The sequence below is a fragment of the Trifolium pratense genome, linkage group LG6 (assembly GCF_020283565.1).
Source record: "Trifolium pratense cultivar HEN17-A07 linkage group LG6, ARS_RC_1.1, whole genome shotgun sequence".
Taxonomy (NCBI): domain Eukaryota; kingdom Viridiplantae; phylum Streptophyta; class Magnoliopsida; order Fabales; family Fabaceae; genus Trifolium; species Trifolium pratense.
Window position 1 is genome coordinate 22,857,624 of NC_060064.1, and position 22,947 is coordinate 22,880,570.

The 22,947-nt window shown below is 29.8% G+C and overlaps 3 protein-coding genes across 4 annotated transcripts; 2 read left to right on the forward strand and 1 right to left on the reverse strand.

Moving 5' to 3' along the window:
* Positions 1-876: 876 nt before the first annotated feature.
* On the reverse strand, positions 877-5,054 carry LOC123892852 (alpha-galactosidase 1-like). Its single transcript, XM_045942735.1, has 15 exons — positions 4,530-5,054; positions 4,271-4,329; positions 3,842-3,898; positions 3,665-3,699; positions 3,461-3,564; positions 3,304-3,379; positions 3,146-3,204; positions 2,915-2,980; positions 2,745-2,828; positions 2,528-2,592; positions 2,335-2,417; positions 1,923-2,013; positions 1,789-1,838; positions 1,229-1,372; positions 877-1,098 (listed from the first exon to the last, which is right to left on the reverse strand). Exons 1-15 carry the CDS (start codon positions 4,676-4,678, stop codon positions 1,006-1,008), a joined length of 1,215 nt encoding a protein of 404 aa, XP_045798691.1. The 5' UTR covers positions 4,679-5,054; the 3' UTR covers positions 877-1,005.
* Positions 5,055-17,130: 12,076 nt separating this feature from the next.
* Positions 17,131-20,502, forward strand: LOC123892853 (mannan endo-1,4-beta-mannosidase 6-like). Of its 2 annotated transcripts, none has more exons than XM_045942736.1 (6): positions 17,131-17,503; positions 17,835-18,114; positions 18,628-18,822; positions 18,958-19,080; positions 19,164-19,375; positions 19,955-20,502. In XM_045942736.1, the coding sequence occupies exons 1-6, from the start codon at positions 17,352-17,354 to the stop codon at positions 20,385-20,387; spliced, it is 1,395 nt and encodes a 464-aa protein (XP_045798692.1). In that variant the 5' UTR covers positions 17,131-17,351; the 3' UTR covers positions 20,388-20,502. The 2 variants fall into 2 exon arrangements, with proteins under 2 accessions (XP_045798692.1, XP_045798693.1); XM_045942737.1 differs by having other exon boundaries at positions 17,315-17,503; positions 17,838-18,114.
* A 607-nt stretch (positions 20,503-21,109) lies between these two features.
* On the forward strand, positions 21,110-21,514 carry LOC123891928. Its single transcript, XM_045941792.1, has one exon. It carries the CDS (start codon positions 21,110-21,112, stop codon positions 21,512-21,514), a length of 405 nt encoding a protein of 134 aa, XP_045797748.1.
* The last annotated feature ends 1,433 nt before the right edge of the window (positions 21,515-22,947 follow it).

Sequence of the window (22,947 nt, forward strand, 5' to 3'; positions counted from 1 at the left end):
AGAGAGCTTTTGGCTCTCCTTCCCTTCTCCTCCTCTGCTCTCCTTAGAGACTTGTAGTTCTCTAAACTTTTGAATGAATAATTGTGAAGGACGAAAGCTCTATTTATAGCTTCTTGGACTTGGTCTTTAAGGCATATCATGGTACGATGGATGCATTGTGTGGCCATCGTGCGTGGCACGATGAAAAAGATTTGTTCCAAATAAATTGCAGATTTTGTTCTTTTCTTGGCGGCCAAGTTTCCTTCTCATCATAGCCACGATGTAGTCCATCGTAGCCACTATGGATTCAGTAATTTGATTTTTCCTCCAACACGAAAGTTGCAGCTCTTTGTCTTAGCTTTCCAACGCATGGTCACAGGCCTCGATCCGATACTTGTAGCTCCGGTTATGACATTTTTGGTACGATGTGGTATATTTAGCTATTTTCTTCGGTTTTTGCTACTTTTTGTGTATTTTCTTCAACTCTTGCTTTTTAGTCGAGTAACTTCATTCCTTAGGTATTTTTCATGCTTTGGCTATCAAAAGACTACTAAAACTACTAAAAACTAACCTAAAATACTACTAAAAACATTATATAATTTACTGTCATCATAGAGTCCGAATACAAAATTAATATATTACTGTGAAAAAGATTTGTTACAAATAAATTGCAGATTTTTTTTATTTCATACAAAAGGGAGTACCTTAATTATTATGTCTGATTTTTTTTTTGTTGATTTTTATTGTCCATTTGCAAAACTATGTATTTAATTAAGTACCAAGTCTAACCTTAACTCTGGTTTTTCACAGTAATATGCAATCAAGTTATCAACTGTTCAACTGGTTGAGCTTTGTACACAAAATAAGCTATAGAAAACATCAATCAATAGAAGCATATGAACGAACAATGTTTATTAAATAAAGTGAAGCTGATCATATACAAGTTCACATTTTATTTTACTCAGAAATAAACAAACTTATTTCCAATTAACAACACTGCTTCCAAAACCTGCAATCTAAGTAACATTATGCTATTGGTTTCAGCACATACATTTTACACGCATGTGAATCTACGGTCGCACTCAACTTATTCATGAAATGTTTCTCCAATGTCTTGTGCTGCATTCATAAAACAATCAAGACAAAAACCTTATTTATAGCATCACTATCCAACAAAGTAGAATGAGACATAGTGTATATAAAAATACAAAACATAAATTGAATGTATACAAAACTACATTTAATTTACCTCCCAAAGATCTCTTGCTTCAACAACAGTTTTTGGAGGAATGCCAATGTCATCCCAATTGGCTGTAATAGGAAGACTCTGCTGAGGGCCTCTATTAAGTAACACAACAGCTACCCTGTATCCCGAAAGAGGACCTGCCCATATCTATCCAAAAAAAACATGCAGATAAGAACAAAAAAAAGCACGCAGTGATGCAGTCGCAGTCTTGACTACAGGATTAAGATTGTATGATTTATTTATATATTTTTTTGGTTTTTAACCCTCTGGTTCTCAGGGAAAAGGGCCCTGCGAGGTAAGTAAAGTCTGACCAAGAATTCTTCCTATCAGGAATCGAACTCGGGTTCTCCCGAACAATTCGTCTTAGGGCGAGCTCATTAACCACTTGAGCCCAATTTATTGGTTTGTACGATTTATATTTTGACTTCACTAAATTAAATTGCGTTTTACAAATGCGACACAAAATATGAGTAGTTCGATCTCCATCTAACAGCAGAGAATACAACTTGTTACAAGTAGTGGTCGAGACTAAATCGTATGTTGTATTCGAAACGAAAAATTACCTCAGCATCACCTTCCATCCGAACCTTTTTAGCTTGTACGCCAAGCGAATCTATCGTGATATGAGATAGAATGTAATATCAGTGTCATATTACAATGATTAGGAAATCAAAAAATGACCCAAATTATGCATTACCTTGGTTAACCGCAATAACTTCCTTATTAGAGACTATCTCCATGGTCTCTTTAGTCACATTTCTAATATCACAGCCTAGAAGAAGTGGAGCCTGCAATAAACACTTTGACATAAATCAAAGACATGTTTGAATTAACTTATTTAAATTTATCTACTAACATACTAAGTATTTGTGAGACTGTTAAAGAGAACTCATGACATGTTCGTAAGTTGTTTTCAGCTTATTTCCCTAAAATTTTTAGGATAGCTATAAAAAATGCTTATAACTTGTATGAAAACAAGTTGACCTTATTATATATATATTTATAGAAATAGTTTATACATAGCACTTACATGACAAGAGCTTATGCTATAAGTGCTTAATTGAACTATTTAACGAAGAAGGTACTTGAAGAGAAGAGAATGATAGAACCTTTGAAATGGCCCACAAACTGAAGTGAACAATATATTCATTTTTTGTCATCCCTCCATTTCCAACCTCAAGCATGTCAGGATCTGTTGAGTTAAAATGTTTAATGTATATCTTGACTCAAAAATTATATCATGAACCATAATACAAACTAAATGTGTTTCACAAAATGTTATTATGCTAATGAAGTTCTAACCATTCCAGCCGCCAGGTTTTGCAAGATCAGCATAAACTTCATTACTGTCAGCCTTTGTAATCATACTGCATAAAACAACTTAATTTTATTATACTACCTTCGTCACTAATTATAAGTCGCTTTTTAAATAAACATATGGCTCTAAAGATACACATTACACACCACACTTGTTTACATTTCAAAACTAGTACCAACAAATTGAGTGCATGGTTTTTACCTATCCCATGAATCATTTATGTCACCAGTAGTTCTCCAACTATTTCCGACTCTAGCACCCCATAATGCTGGGTGCAAATCTCCCCTAACAAACAAATAAAGTTTGATTAGAGGCAAGTACTTAAAAGTTAAAATTGGAAAAGTTATACGATGCTAAAATAGAACAATTACCATTCACATAGCGAAAAGAAGATTGGACGACCTGCCTTCATTAAAGCCCGAGTCATAACAGGATACCTGAATAATTATAAGATAACTATATCAGGGAAACTACTACAGTAGTCTATGAAGCACTGATACAAGCATGTACACCTCATCCAAAGACATATCTTCAATCTGAAGTGTCGATGTTACATAGCCTAGTAGCAATGTATGCAAAGTTGCAAATATGTTTTTAACTACCTCACGGTAGGCTTTGATTCATCATTGAAACAGTTATCATACTTCAAATAATCAATGCCCTATAATCAAACAAAATAACCATTTGTTATATAGCTATTGATAGGTAGATTAGATGCTAAGAAAAAGGACTACAAAATGAACAAATATTTTTAAAGTACCCATGATGCAAAAGTTTTGGCATCTTGGAACTCATGACCTAGTGAACCAGGCATTTTTTTGCTACATGTAAAATACCTGTGAAAGATCAGCACAAAAATTAATTAGAAATTAAAGTAATGAAAAAATAATACAAGTTGCTAATTTTTGTTTAAGTACCCTGCATCTGAATAAATTCCAAGCTTAAGACCCTTGCTGTGAACATAATCTGCAAGAGCTTTGATACCAGAAGGAAATGTTGATTTCTTTGCCACTAGATTACCCTATAATATAACAATTTTTGGAAGAAACGGTTTAATTGAAGCGAATAACTTTCAAAATCTATTAGGAGAACAAAGCGTGCGAAAATCATATGATCTATACCTTATTATCGCGATTAAGTTCAGCCCAACAATCATCTGCAACACCGAAAAATTGTGAATAAAGGTTAATTGCATGTGCTTATAATATTTTGCAAAGTAAAATTGAAAAAATAATGATAAGATACTTGAAAATTAAATGTTTTTTTTTGACAAATGAAAATTAAATGTTATAATGTACCTATGTTGACATAAGTGTATCCAAGCTTAGATAGACCAGTAGAAACAAGGGCATCAGCTGTAAATCCATACACAAATTTTATAATCAAACTAATTTCTTAATTTAGCAAGCATGTATAACAAAATCAAATGTTAGTTTCTCAGATCATGTATACTTAATCTCATGAATTTAATTTTTATGCACTGAGCCACTGACACCGTAAAATTATTTTACACATGCATTCGATCAAATCACGCACTGTAAAATTTGTAGTGATATTTCAGGAACAAACCTATAAAAGTGGTACTATGGAGTAATTTGATTGGATGTATGTGTAAAAATGTTTTACACTGTCAGTGCATAACAATTAATCTCTAATTTTATATAAATTCATAAATTAATTATCATATGTGCATAAATCACATAAACTATAAATGACCAAAAACATACCAGTTTGTCGGATGATTTTTTCATTAATTTGACAGTTGAAATGATTCCAACTGTTCCACCTATATGAAAAAGAAATGTCATAAAAACCTCAATATCCTAAATCCTTAGATGCATGTAAAAATATGAAGGAAAAATACATAAAAATATTTAAAAATATTTTTCTTATTTTATTCTCTTAATACTCCTTGCTGATTAAAACATTCTTACTGATAAAGTGCAATGATTTCCACAAATAAAGAGAAGGAATATAGTGACATACCCCATAGGAGGAGTTTGACCAAGACCATTAGCAAGAAGGTTTCTTCTGAGATTGTTGTTCTCTAATGATGAAGCACCGACACAAGCAAACCAAATATTCAAAAGGGTCACTAAAGCCACCACCATCACACATTCAATCTTTCTCCCCATTTGTGTATAACCTTTAGCAGCTACTATTCACTTCACTTCCTCAGCTGAAGTGAGAGTGATAAAGGGTCCCTTATAACTTTTTATAGCCAACAAAAGAGGACAATAATACTATTATAGTCCAAACTCCAAACTAAGTGATTTTTTTTACTGTTCTACATATTTGACTTTGATTACTTCTATAGGTAACATTGAAATATATAGGTACCAATCTTATTTAAGAAAATGTATCTATTATGTATCCAATTGTATTTTATTTTAATAGAGTATCTATTAAGTACCAGTACTTAAAAAATAAGTATCCATCGTTAAAAATAGTCTAACAAATTAAGTTGCATTGGATCCAAATTAAATCCAAACTATAGCCATTTATTGTTATTTACCAAGATTAGCATCAATACCATATAGTATATATTATGAGAGTTTCTCAATCCTCTATATGATCATATATAACAATCAAAAGTGGGTGTCTTTTTCTCAAGTTTCCATCCACACAATTGAATGTTTATCTCATCTAATTTTAATATTAATTTGTTTAGTTTGAATGGCTAAGATTTCACAGGATCTCTCTATTCACCGGAGAAGATTTAGTCTCATCAAAAGTGTTCTTTCGATATCATCAAAATTGTGCTTCCGCGTACCGATAAAACTCACTGTTTTAGGGTGTAAACCGAGAAACTGTCTATAGTAACATATATAGGGTAAAATTAGTATCATTTCACCATTTTATGTGTTACTTATTACAAAGAACTCATGGATATCCACATGAATTTTGCTAGCACACTTGTGATGCATATAGCATATATTTTCCTACACGCATGAGACGAGACACACACACACACATATATATATATATATATATATATATATATATATATATATATATATATATATATATATATATATATATATATATATATATATATATATGCATAGAGTTGTCGAATGGGTTGGCCGACCCTGCCCGGTCCGGCCTAGTGGGCCAGACAATATATATGGGCTAGCCTAATCCGGTCTAGTTATTGTTGCGCTACACATTTATAAACCTGGCCTAGTCCATATGGGCTATGTGGGCTAATGGGCCTGGGCCTGACTTTGATGTATTAGTTCCTCATATAACATATATTTTCCTACACGCATTGAGATATAATTGTATGCAAGTGTAAATAATTTTTACATCAACACTAAATGTCAATTAAACTCAAGTTTGATTCTTATAAAAGAAATAAAATCAAATTAATAAATTATAAACTTAAATTTTTAAAGAGTTTTAGGTAAATATGACCCTTTTTATTATGTTTACACATTTAACTATATTTTTTATAATAAAATTTCAATTAGATGATAATTTTTTATGTTTTAATTGATATTATTTTTACAAAAATGATATAAATTTTTCGTTAATGGGCCGGCCCGAAGCCCAATGGACTAGCCAAACTCAGCCTAATTTTATTTTGAGCTACATGGGCTTGGGCCAAAAAGACCCAATTTCATTTGGGCTAGGTTCTTTGAGACCCGATCCACCCAAGCCCATGGACTAATGGGCCGGCCTATCAGCAGACCCATTTTGACAGCTCTACATATACCACATGATTAAGAAATATAATTAAACCATGTGTCATACACCATATTAGTTCTTTATTTCTATTTATGAGAAATGCTAACATGGGCACAAGCACAAATGAATTATTATTAGGCACACTCACATAAGTGAAATTTTTTTAAAAAAGATATGATTAAAATTATAGGCTTAATTAGTAAAATGGTCCCTTAAAGACTTTTTTGGTTTCAGATTGGTCCCTTAAAGAAAAAAAGGTCCAAATAGGTCCCTTAAAGAAAAAAATGTCCGAATAGGTCCCTTAAAGACATCTCCGTTAATCAGTTTGGTCCTATTCAGACTTTTTTTTAGGGACCAAACTGATTAACGGAGATGTCTTTAAGGGACCTATTCAGACATTTTTTTTAAGGGATCTATTTGGATCTTTTTTTCTTTAAGGGACCAATCTTAAACCAAAAATATCTTTAAGGGACCATTTTACTAATTAAACCAAAATTATATTAATTGATGTGACCATTTTTTTTTCTTTTAATTTTTTTGATTGATGTTTGTGTGCCTAAGTTTGTGCCTAAATGTGTTATGCCTATGCAAGAATGTCTCTCTATTTATATGCTATAGGTGGGCCTAACATGCTATTATTATTATTATATTTAAATCTGTTGAGATTTTGCATTTGGGAGGAGACTGAAATCGCTTGATACCAGAACTCGTCCCGAACTTTGGACTACTAGGGCCCCCTTTCCCTAGGAACCAGAGGGTGAGAACCAAAAAAAAATCTGTTGAGATTTTCAGGTTTCTCTGTATTTGGTTGATCTCTATCGCGTTAGTGTTGACTATTTGGAGGCGGTCTGTGAGCCGGGATTTATCTACATAGGTTCTTTTTCTACCGGTGACCCATCAACTTTTGACTCAAGAGCTGTTTTTTAGATTCTAATGAGCCGATCACTTTTGATTCGAACCGAGAGTTAGTGTCTACTGACATCCATATGGATCGGGTTGATGTCTTCTCCGATTGTCCAAAAACCGAGGAGTGTCTTTCTAAGAATGAGATCAGAAGTGGATCTCTATTAAGTGATGTATGTTTTGGTATTTTCATTGGTGTTTTGGTTTTTTCATTGGTATTCCGCTTATATACGACACATTTGTTTTGTGCCCCTCTTTTACAGGTCTCTATCCGTCTTATGCAGAGACCTAATTATCAATAATAATATATTTGCCGTTAAAGAAAATATTTTCAAATTCAATGTAAGTACAACCTAATAAATATATATTATACTTCTTCCCATCCTAAATATATGAGATATTTTAGTCTACTAAAGTTATTTTATTTGACCCAAATTCTAAATACATACATCATTTTTAAAAATCATAAAATACATCAATTTTAATCGATGCAAATGTCTTTTATATATTTATTGGTCATACTAATTAGTGCCTGACAACTTTGTTTTGTAGCCCCTCTTTTACGAGTCTCTATTCGTCTTATGCAAAAATCTAATTATTAATAATAATATATTTGCCGTTAAAAAAAAATTGGTGCCCGAGAAAGAGTAGTTCATATCCTTGTCATGCTTTCTTTAAAATGGTTGAAAATTTCTCTACATGATTTCATACTTTCGATTTAAGGAAGAATCCCATTTGTCAAAAAAACAAAAAAGGAATTCCATTACAACTCTATTACATTTTATATTTGCCGTTAAAAAAAGAAAAAAATTCTACCAAAAGGACTATGTAAAATTTGTAAATAAATAAATGCATCAAAACATGGTTGGTGGAATTAAATAATTGTTTGTCACAGCCTCGTGAAGCATAAGTTTGTATGTCACAAACAGCCTTGTGGATTCTCTAAAATTGGTCCCATGATTTTCTTTATTATATTAATTTTATTTTCAACCAAACTTGCACAATTGATTTTTATTGTCCATTTGTAAAACTATTGTGGAATGCATAATATGTAAGTTCTAACGTTAACTTTGATTTTTCATAGTAATATGTAATTAAGTTCTCAACTTAAGAATATATGGCGGATTTGTTTTGTAGTTCCGTTTTTCTCAATATCTATTTATCTTGTGCAAAAACCAGTTATTATAATAATATATTTTGCCGTTCAAATAAAAAAGTTGACATTTTATTTTACTCGAAAACAAACTTATTTCCAATTTACAACGTTGCCTCCAAAAACTTCAATCTAAGTAAGTGTATGATTGGAACCAGCTGTGTTTGATGAAATTACAATGACATGCACGTAATTTTGTATAAACACCAAAGTATAGTTTTTTTAAAATTACGATGATTCACCATAATTTAGCCAACCCATAACGAATCCAAACATACTTTAAATCTGATTTAGTCCTGTAGAACTCATGCTACTGGTTTCAGCACGTACATTTTACACAAAATGTTTCTCCAATGTCTTGTGCTGCATCCATAACAATCAACAGAAATTAACACCTATTTGTAAAATTGTAACCTCAATATCCAACAAAGAAGAATGAAACACAAAAACAACATAAATTACAATTATTTACCTCCCAAAGATCTCTTGCTTCAACAACACTTTTTGGAGGAATGCCAATGTCATCCCAATTGGCTGTAATAGCCATTCGCCCAAGGCCTCTATTAAGCAACACAACTGCTACTCTGTATCCTGAAAGAGGACCAGCCCATACCTATCCGAAAAACCACGCGGATAAGGACAATTCTTGAATAAACTCAACCAACCAAATAACGGATTGTGCCTAACTCATCATTACAAAACTGACTTGTAAGGTGATGATTGCCTCTACTTTATAAACACATATTCAGGTCATCTCGCAACCGATGTGGGACTTCTGAACACACACCCTCGCGCCCCGCGCTATTGAGCTTGAGGTACAGATGTAAATGGTGGATGACCCGATCAAAATTGATAGCAGGCGGCCCAACGAATCGTGGAGAGGCTCTGATACCATGTAGAAATTGATATTGAACCTCTTTAGCATATATTTATGATTAATGGATTTGTTGTATTATTTGTTTGGTCGATGGAAATTAGTGAGTTGTACATTCTTCCTAACAAAGATAATTTTTTACTAAACAATGATAGTGTTATTAACTAGGAAGCACTGACACCTCTATGATTAGGCGTGTCATGGTGTCCGACACGTGTTGGTGTCCGACACTCATATGACACTCGTCCGACACGTGTCGGATAGCTCATCGCTGTCGGAAAAAAAATTCAATTTTTCATTTGATCGGTGTCCGACACCTGTAAGACACTCACATGATACGTGTCAGACAAGTGTCCCAAAAATAATTATTTTTTCTTTGATTACGATATTTTTAGTTTTTCGATCGTAGATGGATAAATAAAGGTAAAATATTATCGTATCTTGTTTTAAAACTTTTTTTAAAAAAATAACTTGCTCAAATTAGATTTACATGTATATATTTTGATTCTCAATTTATATGTTTTATAAATATGTAGCGGTGTTCGTGTCCTATATTTTTTATATTAGTAGTGTCGTGGTGTCCGTGTCGTGTTGTGGTGTCCGTGTCGGAGTCCGTGCTTCATAGGTTATTAATATAAAATCTCTCATTGGTACACCATTTTTAGTAATTTTTTAACTAATCTATAATATGTAAAAAGCCAGACTTATTTCCCTTTCTCTCTCCTCTCCTCATGCATTTGACATTTAATGTGGTTATTACAATTAATGACTCTACTAATATTCTACAACAAATCAGTCCAAAGCTGTCCAGCTCATATGCACATTGTTACAGGAACTGTTCAGTCCATTAACAGTCTCAATATGGTCCATTGCTTCGGCCGAATAATTATACAGTCTACATCCAACTGACCCTCAACAATAGTCATTAATCTTTCACACATTTTTTTTGCACACAATAACATAATAAAAAAAAACAATACATTTAGTCAATAAATTTTTAATATTGATTTATATTTTAAATTCAATATATATATTTAATGAATTTTTTGGAGACCATTCATGCCTGTAAAATAAATATAAATAATTTTTTTATATTGATTTATATTTACCAACAATATAGATATATTTCCTTCAAAAAGATGTGTTCTGGATAAAAAAAGAAATATCGAAAGTTTCTGTTTTTGTTTTCAAGGTAGGAAATCATGTACAATTATTTAAAATCAAGACAAACAAGGTAACTAATTAAGGTAGTATCATTCTTATCAAAAAAAAAATTAAGGTAGTATCATCAGTTACTGCTATTAAGGTAATATCATCAAAATATATATTCAATGTGATATTCATTTTTTGTCACGAATTATTTTTGTCAAATGTGATATACATATTAAGTCAAGAATTATTTTTAATTTTTTTTAATGTGATATACATTTTTAGTCACGAAAAAATAAATATATATACTCTGAATTTTATCTTTGTTTGATGCATGCATGAATGGATTCCAACACAGCAAAAAGATTATTATTGTGATTAATATAATAATAGATTAATAAATCTATTAATAATTGTGATTAATAAAATTAATGATAAAAAAAAATTTGTCCAAAGTACAATATAAACAAAAATGGATTAAGGTAGAAAAAACTGTCCAGTCCAACCCATTTGCAGGTCTCAACTGATTTGATCATTATCCAAGGGATCTGCAAGAATGACCATTAATCTTGCAATTAATTACCTTCATAAAATTGATATGTGCCAACTGTAAAGATGTGTTCTGGATAAAAAAAGAAATATCCAAAGTTTCTGGATAAAATGCTTTTTATTTTTTTCATTATTACAAAATGAATTGTTCTAAAGTGTTGTATATAGTAAGCAATAGTCATTATTTTTGTTACTGAATTGCAATTATTTCGTTTAATAAAAAAGGAAACATTCTATATAAAAAAAAAGGAAACATTCAAATTCAAATATTAATCTTCATATTTAAATTCCGTCAACAAAAAAATAAATTATTATTATTATTTCAAATTAAAATAATTTTAAATCGAAATTAATATATTATTTCCGTGCAAGTTTTTTTATAAAAGTTTTTTTTTTCAAATATAAATTAAAATAATAATAGATTTTAAAATATTTTATTATAAATTTCGAAATTATAATTATTGTTATTATTATTTTATTGGAATGAATTATTATTATTTTTTATATTCTACTATTTTTATTATTATTTTATATTTTATAATGAAATGGAATACATATGCCTTTCATTAATAGTGAATTAATGTGTGTAAAAGTCAAATAATTGTTATCCTTAAAAAAATCATTATTTTTTAAAATTAGAAAAAGAATCAATATATGTGTTTTTAATGAGTTTAATTGCACATGCCCATTTTTTTCTCTATAAATATGATCTTTGTGTGAGCATTTCATCTCATTCATTTTCTAACTCTTTTCTCTTTCTAACTTATATTTGTTGTGTTTACTTTTATTTTCTTCTTTTTCTATTTTTTTAATCTTTTGATGATTTTTTCTTCATCTATTTTTTCAGGAATATCAAGAACATCTTGGGATGAGTCGCAAAATTGAAAACAATAATGGCATACTGTTAATCTAGATTTTTTGTAGAAAAATATTTCTTGCGTAGATGTTAGTGGAAAAAGTGGTTACGAAAAGATGAACAATCAAACCTTTTGATTGATAATATATTGTTTACTGCACTCTAAACTAACCATTTTGTTGCTAAATATTAATTAATAAAATAATTTATGTATTATGTATTTTTTTTATTTTTAAAATAGAATAAAATAATATATACAGTTTCTATTTACTAATTTCTAATAAAATAAAACAGGCTTTGTGCTAATGTTGAGTGTTTTTTCATTTTAATATAATATGTTCTTCGGTTGAATAAAAAAAGAGTTAAATCTATTGACACTAAATGTTAAACCAACCTCAAAAGAGTTTTGTGTGCTGAAACATAAATATTGAGACATGAAATTAAAATTGAGAGAATTCAAGTAAAGTTATTCCCATTTTACTTGAAAAAAACTATAAGTATAACGATAATCAGAAAAAAGAAAAGGCATCACCAATAAAAAAGGGAAATATTTAAAAGAAAATATTTGAAATTGAGGTGAGGTATATAACGAGAAATAAAATTAGTAGCAAAAAATTGAAATGATTTAGCAAATTATTAATGTGAAGAATTATATACGACATAAAAAAAATATACTATGCTATATATAGTATATATAAATATGATATTGTAGGTGATCATATATAATTGAAAAAAAAAATGAATTGAATATCATAAACATATTAAATTGAAAAATAGATGACAACAAATTAAATTAAAATCTATTATTATATTATTTGGAACCATTTTTTCAAAGAAATTTGTACACATGACATTATAAAGATGATTCTTTTCTCTTGTGCATTTAACAATTAATTCTCACTTAGTCAAAAACAAAACAATTAAATATCATATTAAATTAATTTCATCCAATGAATTATTTTCGGTTTTAACAATTATTTTTTGGTTTACAATTAAGGCATGTTTTAATTAGAATATGTCTGAAAATTCTAAAAAAAGAAGAAAAAAGTATGTAATTTAAATTCAAGGAAGAGCGATGTTGATAATTAGTGTATTAATATTCTTCTCTACTACCACATGACATGCTTGCAATAATCCTCTCTTCTCTTTGATTTGATAATTAGTGTATTAATATTCACAATTATTACATGTTGACCGACCTAGCATTCCACCATATCTGAACTCCTTAATTTATGCTATCAGTAAAAAACGATTTATTGATTGCATATTTTTTAATTTTAAATTGGTAAACATTTATGTCAATTATAAATCACATTTATGTCAATTTTTTTTTATTAATTATAAATCTCATTGATACACAATGAAAACTGTATCGCGTGTAATTGTAAAAAAAATTGATTCAATCCCTTCTCATCATGATATATATATATTACCTGAGTGTAGTTCCCCATTGCAAAGGTCCAATATCCATTGGATTTATTTTTGTAGGAGTTATAGGATAATCTATATGATTTAGTTTCTTTTTTATAATTATGTAATGTAGTTTATTATATTGGGATTTTCAAGAAATTGAAAAATATATTGTGATCAGATAAATGAAAGAATTCAATTGTCCAATGGTTTAGAATACACTATATTTAATTCAAACCTTCAATTTGGTATTCAATGGTCCACTGCAGTCTTAAGGAATATGAACTAGAATGGAATTGTGGTGTTTTGGCTGCAAATCTTCCTCAATACCAGATATGAACTTGAAATGATCACTTTCTCTAATAAATTCAGACAAGGAAACACAATAAGACATATAAGCAGACATACACAATGTATTTATAGTAATAGAAAATATGTATACACTTAGGTCTTAAACTAAATTAGCCAAAGTTGTTAAAAGAGAAATAACTAGAGAGTGCAACATTTTCTGTCGAAGAGGTACAAATAACATGTTTGTCTTACATATAATCCTTCTACCTTGGCAGAAAATGTTTGAAATTTTGAAATTTGTAGCATATCATTTATGTCTAGCAGTTTATGTAATAATTAGAAATTGCTATAATTTTCAGGAGGTCGGGTGCCACTTAAGGGTCCAGCTATAGACACTATCCTTGCATCAATGAAATATTTTCTTCAAAAGATCACTACAAAAGAAAGCATAGTCAATAGCTTTTCTATTAATTTATATTATTGCAGTGCAATGTTTTCGTCATTGTTGATTCAATTCAAGCACACTAAAAGAGTTTAAGGGACCTATTTTTTTAAGGATGTCTTCTTTGACATTTCAAGCACATCATAAGAGTTTAAGGGACCTGTTTTTGTTGGTATGCTTTTCTTTTAAAGAACTATTCAGTTTAATGTTACTGAGATTAGAAAGTTTAGATCCCTTGGATAGGTTGCAGGGTAGGCGTATTTGCAATTTATCATTTCTCTTACTTAACTTATCCCTTTCTTCACGTTAAGTAAATGACAGATATGTCAAGTTGCTTACAAACTGCGCTGTCATGACTCAATTGTAGAGATTATGCATAGTTTTCAAGAACCATTATTGTTAATTCAAATCTCAACATGGCGAGGCTCGAGATTATATTTGATATGAATAAGTATATAAGTATATTTCTAGAGGATTGAGGCTATAGATTTGGATGTTCTCTTTATAATGCTAAAGAAAAATAATCTCTTTTGTATATATTTTCAGACCTGCTAAGAAGCGAAAGGGGAAATAAGAAGAGTTAACTACAATTTCTTAATTGGAATGATTTTATTTTGTGTTAACCCTCACATGAATGATGTTTATCATCAATTTTGTTAGCAAGTTTATCATTTTTTTTATATAAAAAATAGAGTTCATATGTATGATGTAAATTTTTACGAAATTATTAAATAATCACGTTAACTTGTGCTTTAAGGGCACTGGATAAAGTATCTAAATATATAAATTTTGTATTAAACACTATAGTAAAAAGAATTAATTTTAAAAAAGTTGAATACACAAATTTCAAAATATTATTTCTACTTTTGGCTTAGAGGCATATGGTATATAGGTGTATGAGTCAAATATTGCATTTCAAATTATATATAAGTCGTTTTGACCATTCCATACAAATTAAAAAAATGTAATTAATTTTGTATGAAAAAGAAAAATTACGAGTTTATTTGACAAGATTATTGTTCCCTTATGATATAAGAAAGATGAATTAAATAATTGAAAGAAGATGAAGTAAATTAAACATAGGATAGACGTTTTTTAATTAATCTTTCGAAACTCTTGATGTAAATAAGATACTTATAAGAAGATATGTCTTTTAAAGATGAATTAAGAATTAATAGATTGAAAACACACATGTAAATCTTCTCTCAGTAAGTTTAAAAGACTTTTCTTTTACAATCAGGAATGATAAATCAATATAAACAAAAGCCATGATTGAATACCACAAGATTTTATCATATAAACAAAAAGTCTTTTAAAATCTCTTAAAATCCTAACCAGTCCCTTATTTTGCTTTTATAAAAGTCATAATCGAATACCACAAGATTTTTTTAACGCAAAAAAAAATCTTTTAAAATTAGTTAAAGAAACATATTTTCACATTTGGTTTAGACACAAAAATAAAACTTTGATCTTTTTATTCTAAAAACTAATTTTTGAGTAGTAAATTATTTATTTTTGGAATTTTGAATCATTTTTAATGATACGGAATGACATTTTTTTATTGGCATGGATATCCGGCGTTACTTATTATTCATATTTTATGTGATAATTTTTATTTTGTAAAAAAAAATGTTTATTTTTAGTCACATATTTTACCCGTGCTTGGCACGGGTTCGGATACTAGTTTGTTTCAATTCCTTAATGTCAAACCTAATTCTTTAATGTGAGACCAAATTTATGGTCCTATAAATTGGAGTGATATGAATTAAGCTTAAAACACAAAACAAATTAACCATGTTTGTTTTAATCTTCATTACGAAGATTTGTTGCAGGGGGTCGAGGAATTGGTGATCCTAATAAAAGTGTGGATACGATTGGTAGTTGTTTCTTTTGTTGTATTTTAAGACTCATCGTCCAGAAAATCACCCGCAGGCTAAAAGTGAAGCTTCCATGGGTGATTTTAGTAATGGTGATTAATAATGGTCATATATACATATACATATTCATAAATCACATAAACTAAAAAATTGAGCAAATACATACCTGTTTGTCGGATGATATTTTCATTAATCCCATAATAGAAATGATTCCATCTGTTCCACCTATAAAAAAAAAAAACCCTGAGAATCATAAATCTTTAGATGCATGTAAATCTTTAAGTTGGGTGTATTTTTAATGGCATAAGGTACTTATCACTTAGACCAATTCATTATTATGTGTATTTTTCAAAGCATAATAGTATGTTAGTAAAAAAAAAAAAAAGAGAAATGCAATTTTTACAAAAAAAAAAGTTGGGTATATTTTTAAAATGTATGTAATATGTAAAAAATATAAAACAAAAAGAGAGATAAATGTCTTGTGTTGTCTCAATGAGTCCAAAAATAATAACTTTAGGTCTAAATGATTTAAAGGACTAGGATTTCTCCATATGATGAGTCATCATTTTTTACAAAAATTTAAATAATTTTTTATGACACGTCATTTAATAGTGTTAGATGAGTCATTACTTTTTACAAAAATCTAAATAAATTTCTTTATGACGTGTAGTTTAATAGTGTCAGATGAGTCACCGCTTTCTACAACAATCCAAATAGATTTGCTTATGACGAGTCATTTGTTAGAGCGTGCCAAATTTAGTAAAGTTTAACTTTATAAGTATGAACTTAGTTTCTTTTGCATTTAGGAGTAGTTGTTTGGTATATAAATCTAAAATTGTGACATTAAATTGTGTTGTAGTTGAGAGTTTCACTACCAAGTGAAGGCAATAAAGAGGAACGAGCTATCACCGGCTCGGTGCTGATAAAACGGATAGAGTGAAATCCGCTGTGAATTACGGTATTAATGAGGTGACAATGTTATGATTCTCACATTTTTGAAAAATAGAAAATTTAATGTAGTCTTTTAAGGTTTGTCTTTAATTTTGTTTTTGATCTTGAATTCTTATTATGCTTTGGAAATCCCTTGTATATAATTCTTCAAATTCTGGTTACTCTTTACTCGTCCAAACAGCTTTTGGCAGAAACCTCGGATATGAATGTATGTGATGGATATATCATAACTAGAGTTGATTAAGATGTTTGTTGAGTTATTACGTTTAATCAATATATCAATATTTTAATAATCTTGAGAGTTATTCTTAAAAAAAAAACTTCAGATTTATATCATTCTTAAACATATTTAACTCTAATTAATATTAATATATTAATGCCAAGTAGTTTCACTTGAAAGTGCCTAAAGAAATATGGGTGAAGTTTTTGCAACTTTACTTCTATCCATCACTTTCTATAAACCATTGATCAACATTGGAACATAGAGAACATTTTCTTTACTTTAAAGTTAGATATTTTCTTTTTTACTAAACTTTAAAGTTAGATATTCAATGTGATTTATACTTGCCCGCTAACCATTTGAATTTGCCTATATGTTCAAATTTATATATAACATGGCCCAATAGAATATGAACATTATAGCTAAGTAATTAATCAATTTCAATGGAGAAATTTGGAATACATATGCTTTTTTTATTCTTTCTTTTGATTCTCACAAAACAGCTAAGTTCCAATGCTTTTATTAACAGTATGGCTGATGAGGAGGTACTAAATGAAGACCAAAATCATGTCCAAGAAATTATCACAAGTTATGAGTAAGATCATGCACCTTCTAGCTATTTCACTTAAAATTTTGTTTATAGTATGGAGTTTTAATTAATTATTTTTAAATTAGAAGTTCAATTTTATGTTACTTTTTTACAATTTTTATTATTAGAATTGTCCTCGGATCATTCTAGTCTAGCTCGATTTTCGTTACTTTATAGACAAATATTAGTAATAGTGATTATGTTAGTTTTCAAAGTTTAATCTCTGGATTTTCTATTTAAACTCTTTCGGTGTGTCTTAGCTCCGTCCGTGTGTCCAATTATATGTTTGTTATTTTTTACATTGACACTTATATTTGGTGTTTGTAATGGTGTTAAGTAGTGAAGCAATGTTGGAGATGGAAGAGGATGAATGGCAAATGGTGGGGAAGAAAGGAAACCAATTTGTGGTGAATGATCAACCATTCTATATAAATGGATTCAACACATACTGGTTGATGGTTTTTGCTGCAGATGACTCCACCAAAGGAAAAGTCACTGAGGTCTTCAAACAAGCTTCCTCATTTGGTATGACAGTTTGTAGGACTTGGGCTTTCAATGATGGTCAATGGAGAGCCCTACAGAAATCCCCTTCAGTTTATGATGAAGACATCTTCAAGGTAATTCTTAACTGAACAAGTTTGATTTGTATACACCGTTAACGTAACAAGTTTTGCAATGTCAACAAATCATAATCAATCAGACGAATTATTTTTAAAAATAGTTATGAATAAAGTCAAGTGTTTTTAATGATTTAACGGTTATGATTGGTCAACAATGCATACGAATTAAATTATAATTTAATTATTTTAAAATCCAATTACAAAGTATGTTTATGGGAAAATATGATGATTGTAAGTAAGACATTGAGCTCAAGTGATTAATAAACTCCTCCTAGAAAGAATTGTTTGGCAGAATCCGAGTTCAATTTCTGATTGGAACAATTGTTGGCAGAGTTTACTTACCTCGCGGCCGAACTCTGAATTATCAGGGCTCCTTCCCCTGGGAACCAGAGAGTTAATAAAAAAAAATGATGATAATAGTAGATAGATATATACTAGTTTAGTTGCTAGTGCAGCTAGTTAGGAGTTAATTATTTATGATGTAAATTTTACTTATAATTTGAGTGGCAGGCATTGGACTTTGTGGTAAGTGAAGCAAGGAAATACAAAATCAGGTTGATATTATCATTGGCAAACAATTGGGAAGCATATGGTGGAAAAGCACAGTATGTGAAATGGGGCAAAGAGGCTGGCCTAAACTTGACATCTGATGATGACTTCTTCTCACATTCAACCCTTAGAAGCTACTATAAGGCCCATGTTAAGGCAAGTTCCTTTGTTAATTGTAACAACAGCTCAAAACTAAAATTGGTTACTTTAAAGCTTGTTTGGTTTGTGCTGCAATGACTTAACTGCAGAAAAATTGCTTCATACTCATGACTACTATTTTTCACTGTGTAGACTGTGCTCAATAGAGTTAATACATTCACAAATATCACTTATAAGGAAGATCCTACAATTTTTGCATGGGAGTTGATGAATGAGCCTAGATGCAACTCAGATCCCACTGGTGATACCTTACAGGTTTTCCTCTTGTAAACTTCTTATTATGTCCTCCAAATCACAAATTGATCAACTAATTTCACTTGAATATAAATATATTATAGGATTGGATACAAGAAATGGCATTTCATGTGAAGAAAATTGATCCAAAACATTTGGTTGAGATTGGACTAGAAGGATTTTATGGTCCCTCAACACCTCATAGACTTCAATTCAATCCAAATACATATGCTCAGCAGGTTGGAACTGATTTTATCAGGAACCATCAAGTTCTTGGTGTGGACTTTGCTTCTGTTCATATGTATGCTGACTCTTGGTAAGTATGTCAAGCTGTTCTAATTAGTTACTCGCTCCGGTCACTATTATGAGCAAAGCACCACTTTTTAGGTTCATTGAAAAGTAATGTATCTGGTCAATAATATAGACCAGATATACATTACTTTTACAATGAACTTAAAAAGTGGTTTTTTGCTTATAATAGTGACCGGAGGGAGTACTATAATAAAACTAACTTCTGCTAGTGCTAAGCTAACAATTTATGCAAACTTTTGCATATATATATATCAATTTTCATGAAAAAAAATAAAAACTGCAGGGACTAAAACCACATATTACGAGCGCTGCAGAGTTATTTAAGCCAACATTTTTTGTCTGCTTAGAACATGACTAGATTGGAATTGTCAGAATCACTTTGAGACTATTAGCCACCATAATTTTGACAAAAATTACACTTTGAAGCTTCAACATGGTGCCAACTTGATTTTACCAAATTCATGTCAACCGAAATATACACTTAATAATGTTTTTCATTCATCTAATTCCTAAAATGTACACCTTTTGACATGAATATATTAATTACAACAGTTTCTAATAAAGTCAACTTTTTTGTTTAAAGGGTTTCACCACAAATTGCTGATACACATATCCCATTTGTAATATCATGGATGGAGGCACACATAGAGGATGCTGAAAAGTATCTCGGAATGCCGGTTGTTTTTACCGAGTTTGGCGTATCTTCAAAGGATCCCGGCTACAATTCATCATATAGAGACACACTAATAAGCACAGTTTACAGTTCAATCCTAAACTCAACAAAGAAAGGAGGGAGTGGTGCAGGATGCCTTTTGTGGCAAGTTTTTCCTGAAGATACAGATAATATGGATGATGGTTATGCTATTGTTTTGTCAAAGTCTCCTTCAACTTCAAGTATTGTATCTCTTCATTCTTATAGGCTTAATTTGTTCAACACTTTGTGTTCTTCCAAATGCAATTGGAGTTGTAAGAAGAAGAAAATGTTGGAGAAGATACTATATCATGATGAACTCTAACTTATGCAAAGTTTTCAATTGTAAAGCTATGGCCATATAAAACCATGCATGTATAAATATGTGATTAAGATTAACCATATCATTATGTTTGTATTAACTTCCTTTATGTGATTAATTTGAATGGTGGTCATCCTAATCTTAACATAGAAGTATATACTTGTGTAAAAGTATGCTGAAATATTATTCAAATGTATAAAGAGTACAAGCACTAATCTGAATATTGAACTAGCTGGCTCTAACTAATTAATAGGCCTAATACAAAAAAAAAATACTAAGTTAATAGAAACATGTTATCTTAGACTTTTTTTTTTTGAACAAGATGTTATCTTAGACTTGAAGAACTGCAGCTCATAAAATGAGATAATGTTGAGAATATGGATTAGTGTGTGTGTGTGTGTGTTTCAGTTTTCAATTTCATAACTCTTGTTCAATTTCTTTTCTGAATTCCAACGTTGATAGTCAGAGTTTTTTTCTTGAGGGCCTAGTGAGGTTGAGAGTTCCACTAAACACCCAAATATTTATCCAAGATTTGGCCATTCAACTAGAATGGAGGCTTATCTTGATGCTAATGATATTTGGGAAGCTGATGAGGATGATGAAATCATTGATCCATTACCGGACAATCCAACATTTGCATAAATCATAAAGAGAGAAAGCAGTGAAAATCGAAGGCATAATCTTATCTTTTTCCTGTTGTTTCTGAAGCAATCTTTACAAGAATTATGACTCTGAATTCAACCAAATCAATTTGGGATTTTCTCAAGCAGGAGTATGAAGGAAATGAGAAAGTCAAAAGGATGCAAGTGCTGAATTTGATCAGGGAATTTGAAATGCAGCGGATGAAGGAGTCAGAAACAATCAAGCAGTATTCTGACAAACTTCTAAGCATTGTCAACAACGTAAGGTTTCTTGGAACTGAGTTTTCTGATACAAGGATAGTCCAAAAACTTCTTGTGATTGTTCGTGAGAGGTTTGAATCCATCATTGAAGGCACAATTGAATATTTTTTACAAGCAAAACTGAAGTTCAATCAAGTCACAAAGGAAAGAAGAAAAAGGCCCAATGAAACAACTTTGCGAAAGGAAAAAGTTTCAATAAATGGAGTAGTAAATCCGAAGATGAGATAGCAAATAATCCTCCACGCCAGCATTGTGGAAAAAAAAATCATCCACATTTTAGATGCTGGACTAGGCTATATACTAGGTGTTCAACCCGTGCGTTGCACGGGTTTGATTAGAATGTTTTTAAAAAAAAAATGTGTTTTATAATAAATTGTATTAAAAATAATAATTTTTTTAGATGTGTTGAATTATTCTTTGATTATAAAAGTGACTTTTAAAATATTTTTTATTTTTTTTTCTTCATTCAAGTGAATCTATAATATAGATAGATAGATAGATAGATAAAAATTGATTTAAATACAGACAATGTGTCGTTCAGGTGTACGTATATAGAATTAATAGAAGTGCAGTGGATTAGTTTATTATATTAAAAATTTGTTTTATTAATCTTATTTTTTCTGGGTTTGATTTATATATCTTCAAATTAGTGTAATTTTTATTTTAATATATTTTTTGTTTTTATGAAAATATAGTGGATTATTTTTCTCTGTATCTCTCTATCTTTATCTTAATTATACTCCCATCTCCTTATTATTATCTTATATGAAAAAATGGTTGATACTTGTCTTGACCTTTAATTTATAAGAATAAGATGACATGTTAATTAATGGTAAATTATTTTAAAGTATTAAATTGTTTTATACTTTAAAGAGGCTTTTTATATTAGACTAAATATTCAAAGAGTTTCCGAAACAACTTTGTCATGCATATGCAATGTAAGTAGTATTTTATAGGGTTATTAAATATATTTTTAATCATCTAATTATATTTCAAATTAAAGTCAAAACACTATTAAAATGAAAGATTTAATCTCCATACAAAGTCAAAATATTATCGAAACATTTCATTGTCATTCTGCTTGAATAAATTTGTCGTATTGTTGATCAAGCAAAGTGATGAGATTATGAGATCGCTAAGCATGCGAAAGGAGACTTTAAAAAAATGCACTAAAAATGAATATCTTATGGTATATATTTTTATTCTCATCACTATGAATATCTTATTCATTTTAATTTTTATCGGTTTGACATTATTTTGGCAACTTACGGTTCACATCATGAATTCACTAAGCATGTAAAAAAACACTTATCATAAAGACGTACTATAGTATAGTCTACTAATATATTTTTAAGGATCAACATCGACTTATATCCTCTCTATGTTTCTCGTATTATTTTATTAGTATATAAAAAATATAGACACTTGTCTTTGACCTTTATAAACTCAATTTGTATTTTTAGGTAAATATATAGTGTTTTTATTTGACAAAACAAAAAATAGATATTTAAAGAGCTTTGAAATCAACTTTGTCAAATTTTATATTAGAGTTAGACTTCAAAAGAACATTTTTAATAAAAGAATATATTTTTTAAAAGAGAAAAGAAATCATACATGATCTAATATTCTTCAGATAAATAAGGGAAATTTATCTTGAACCT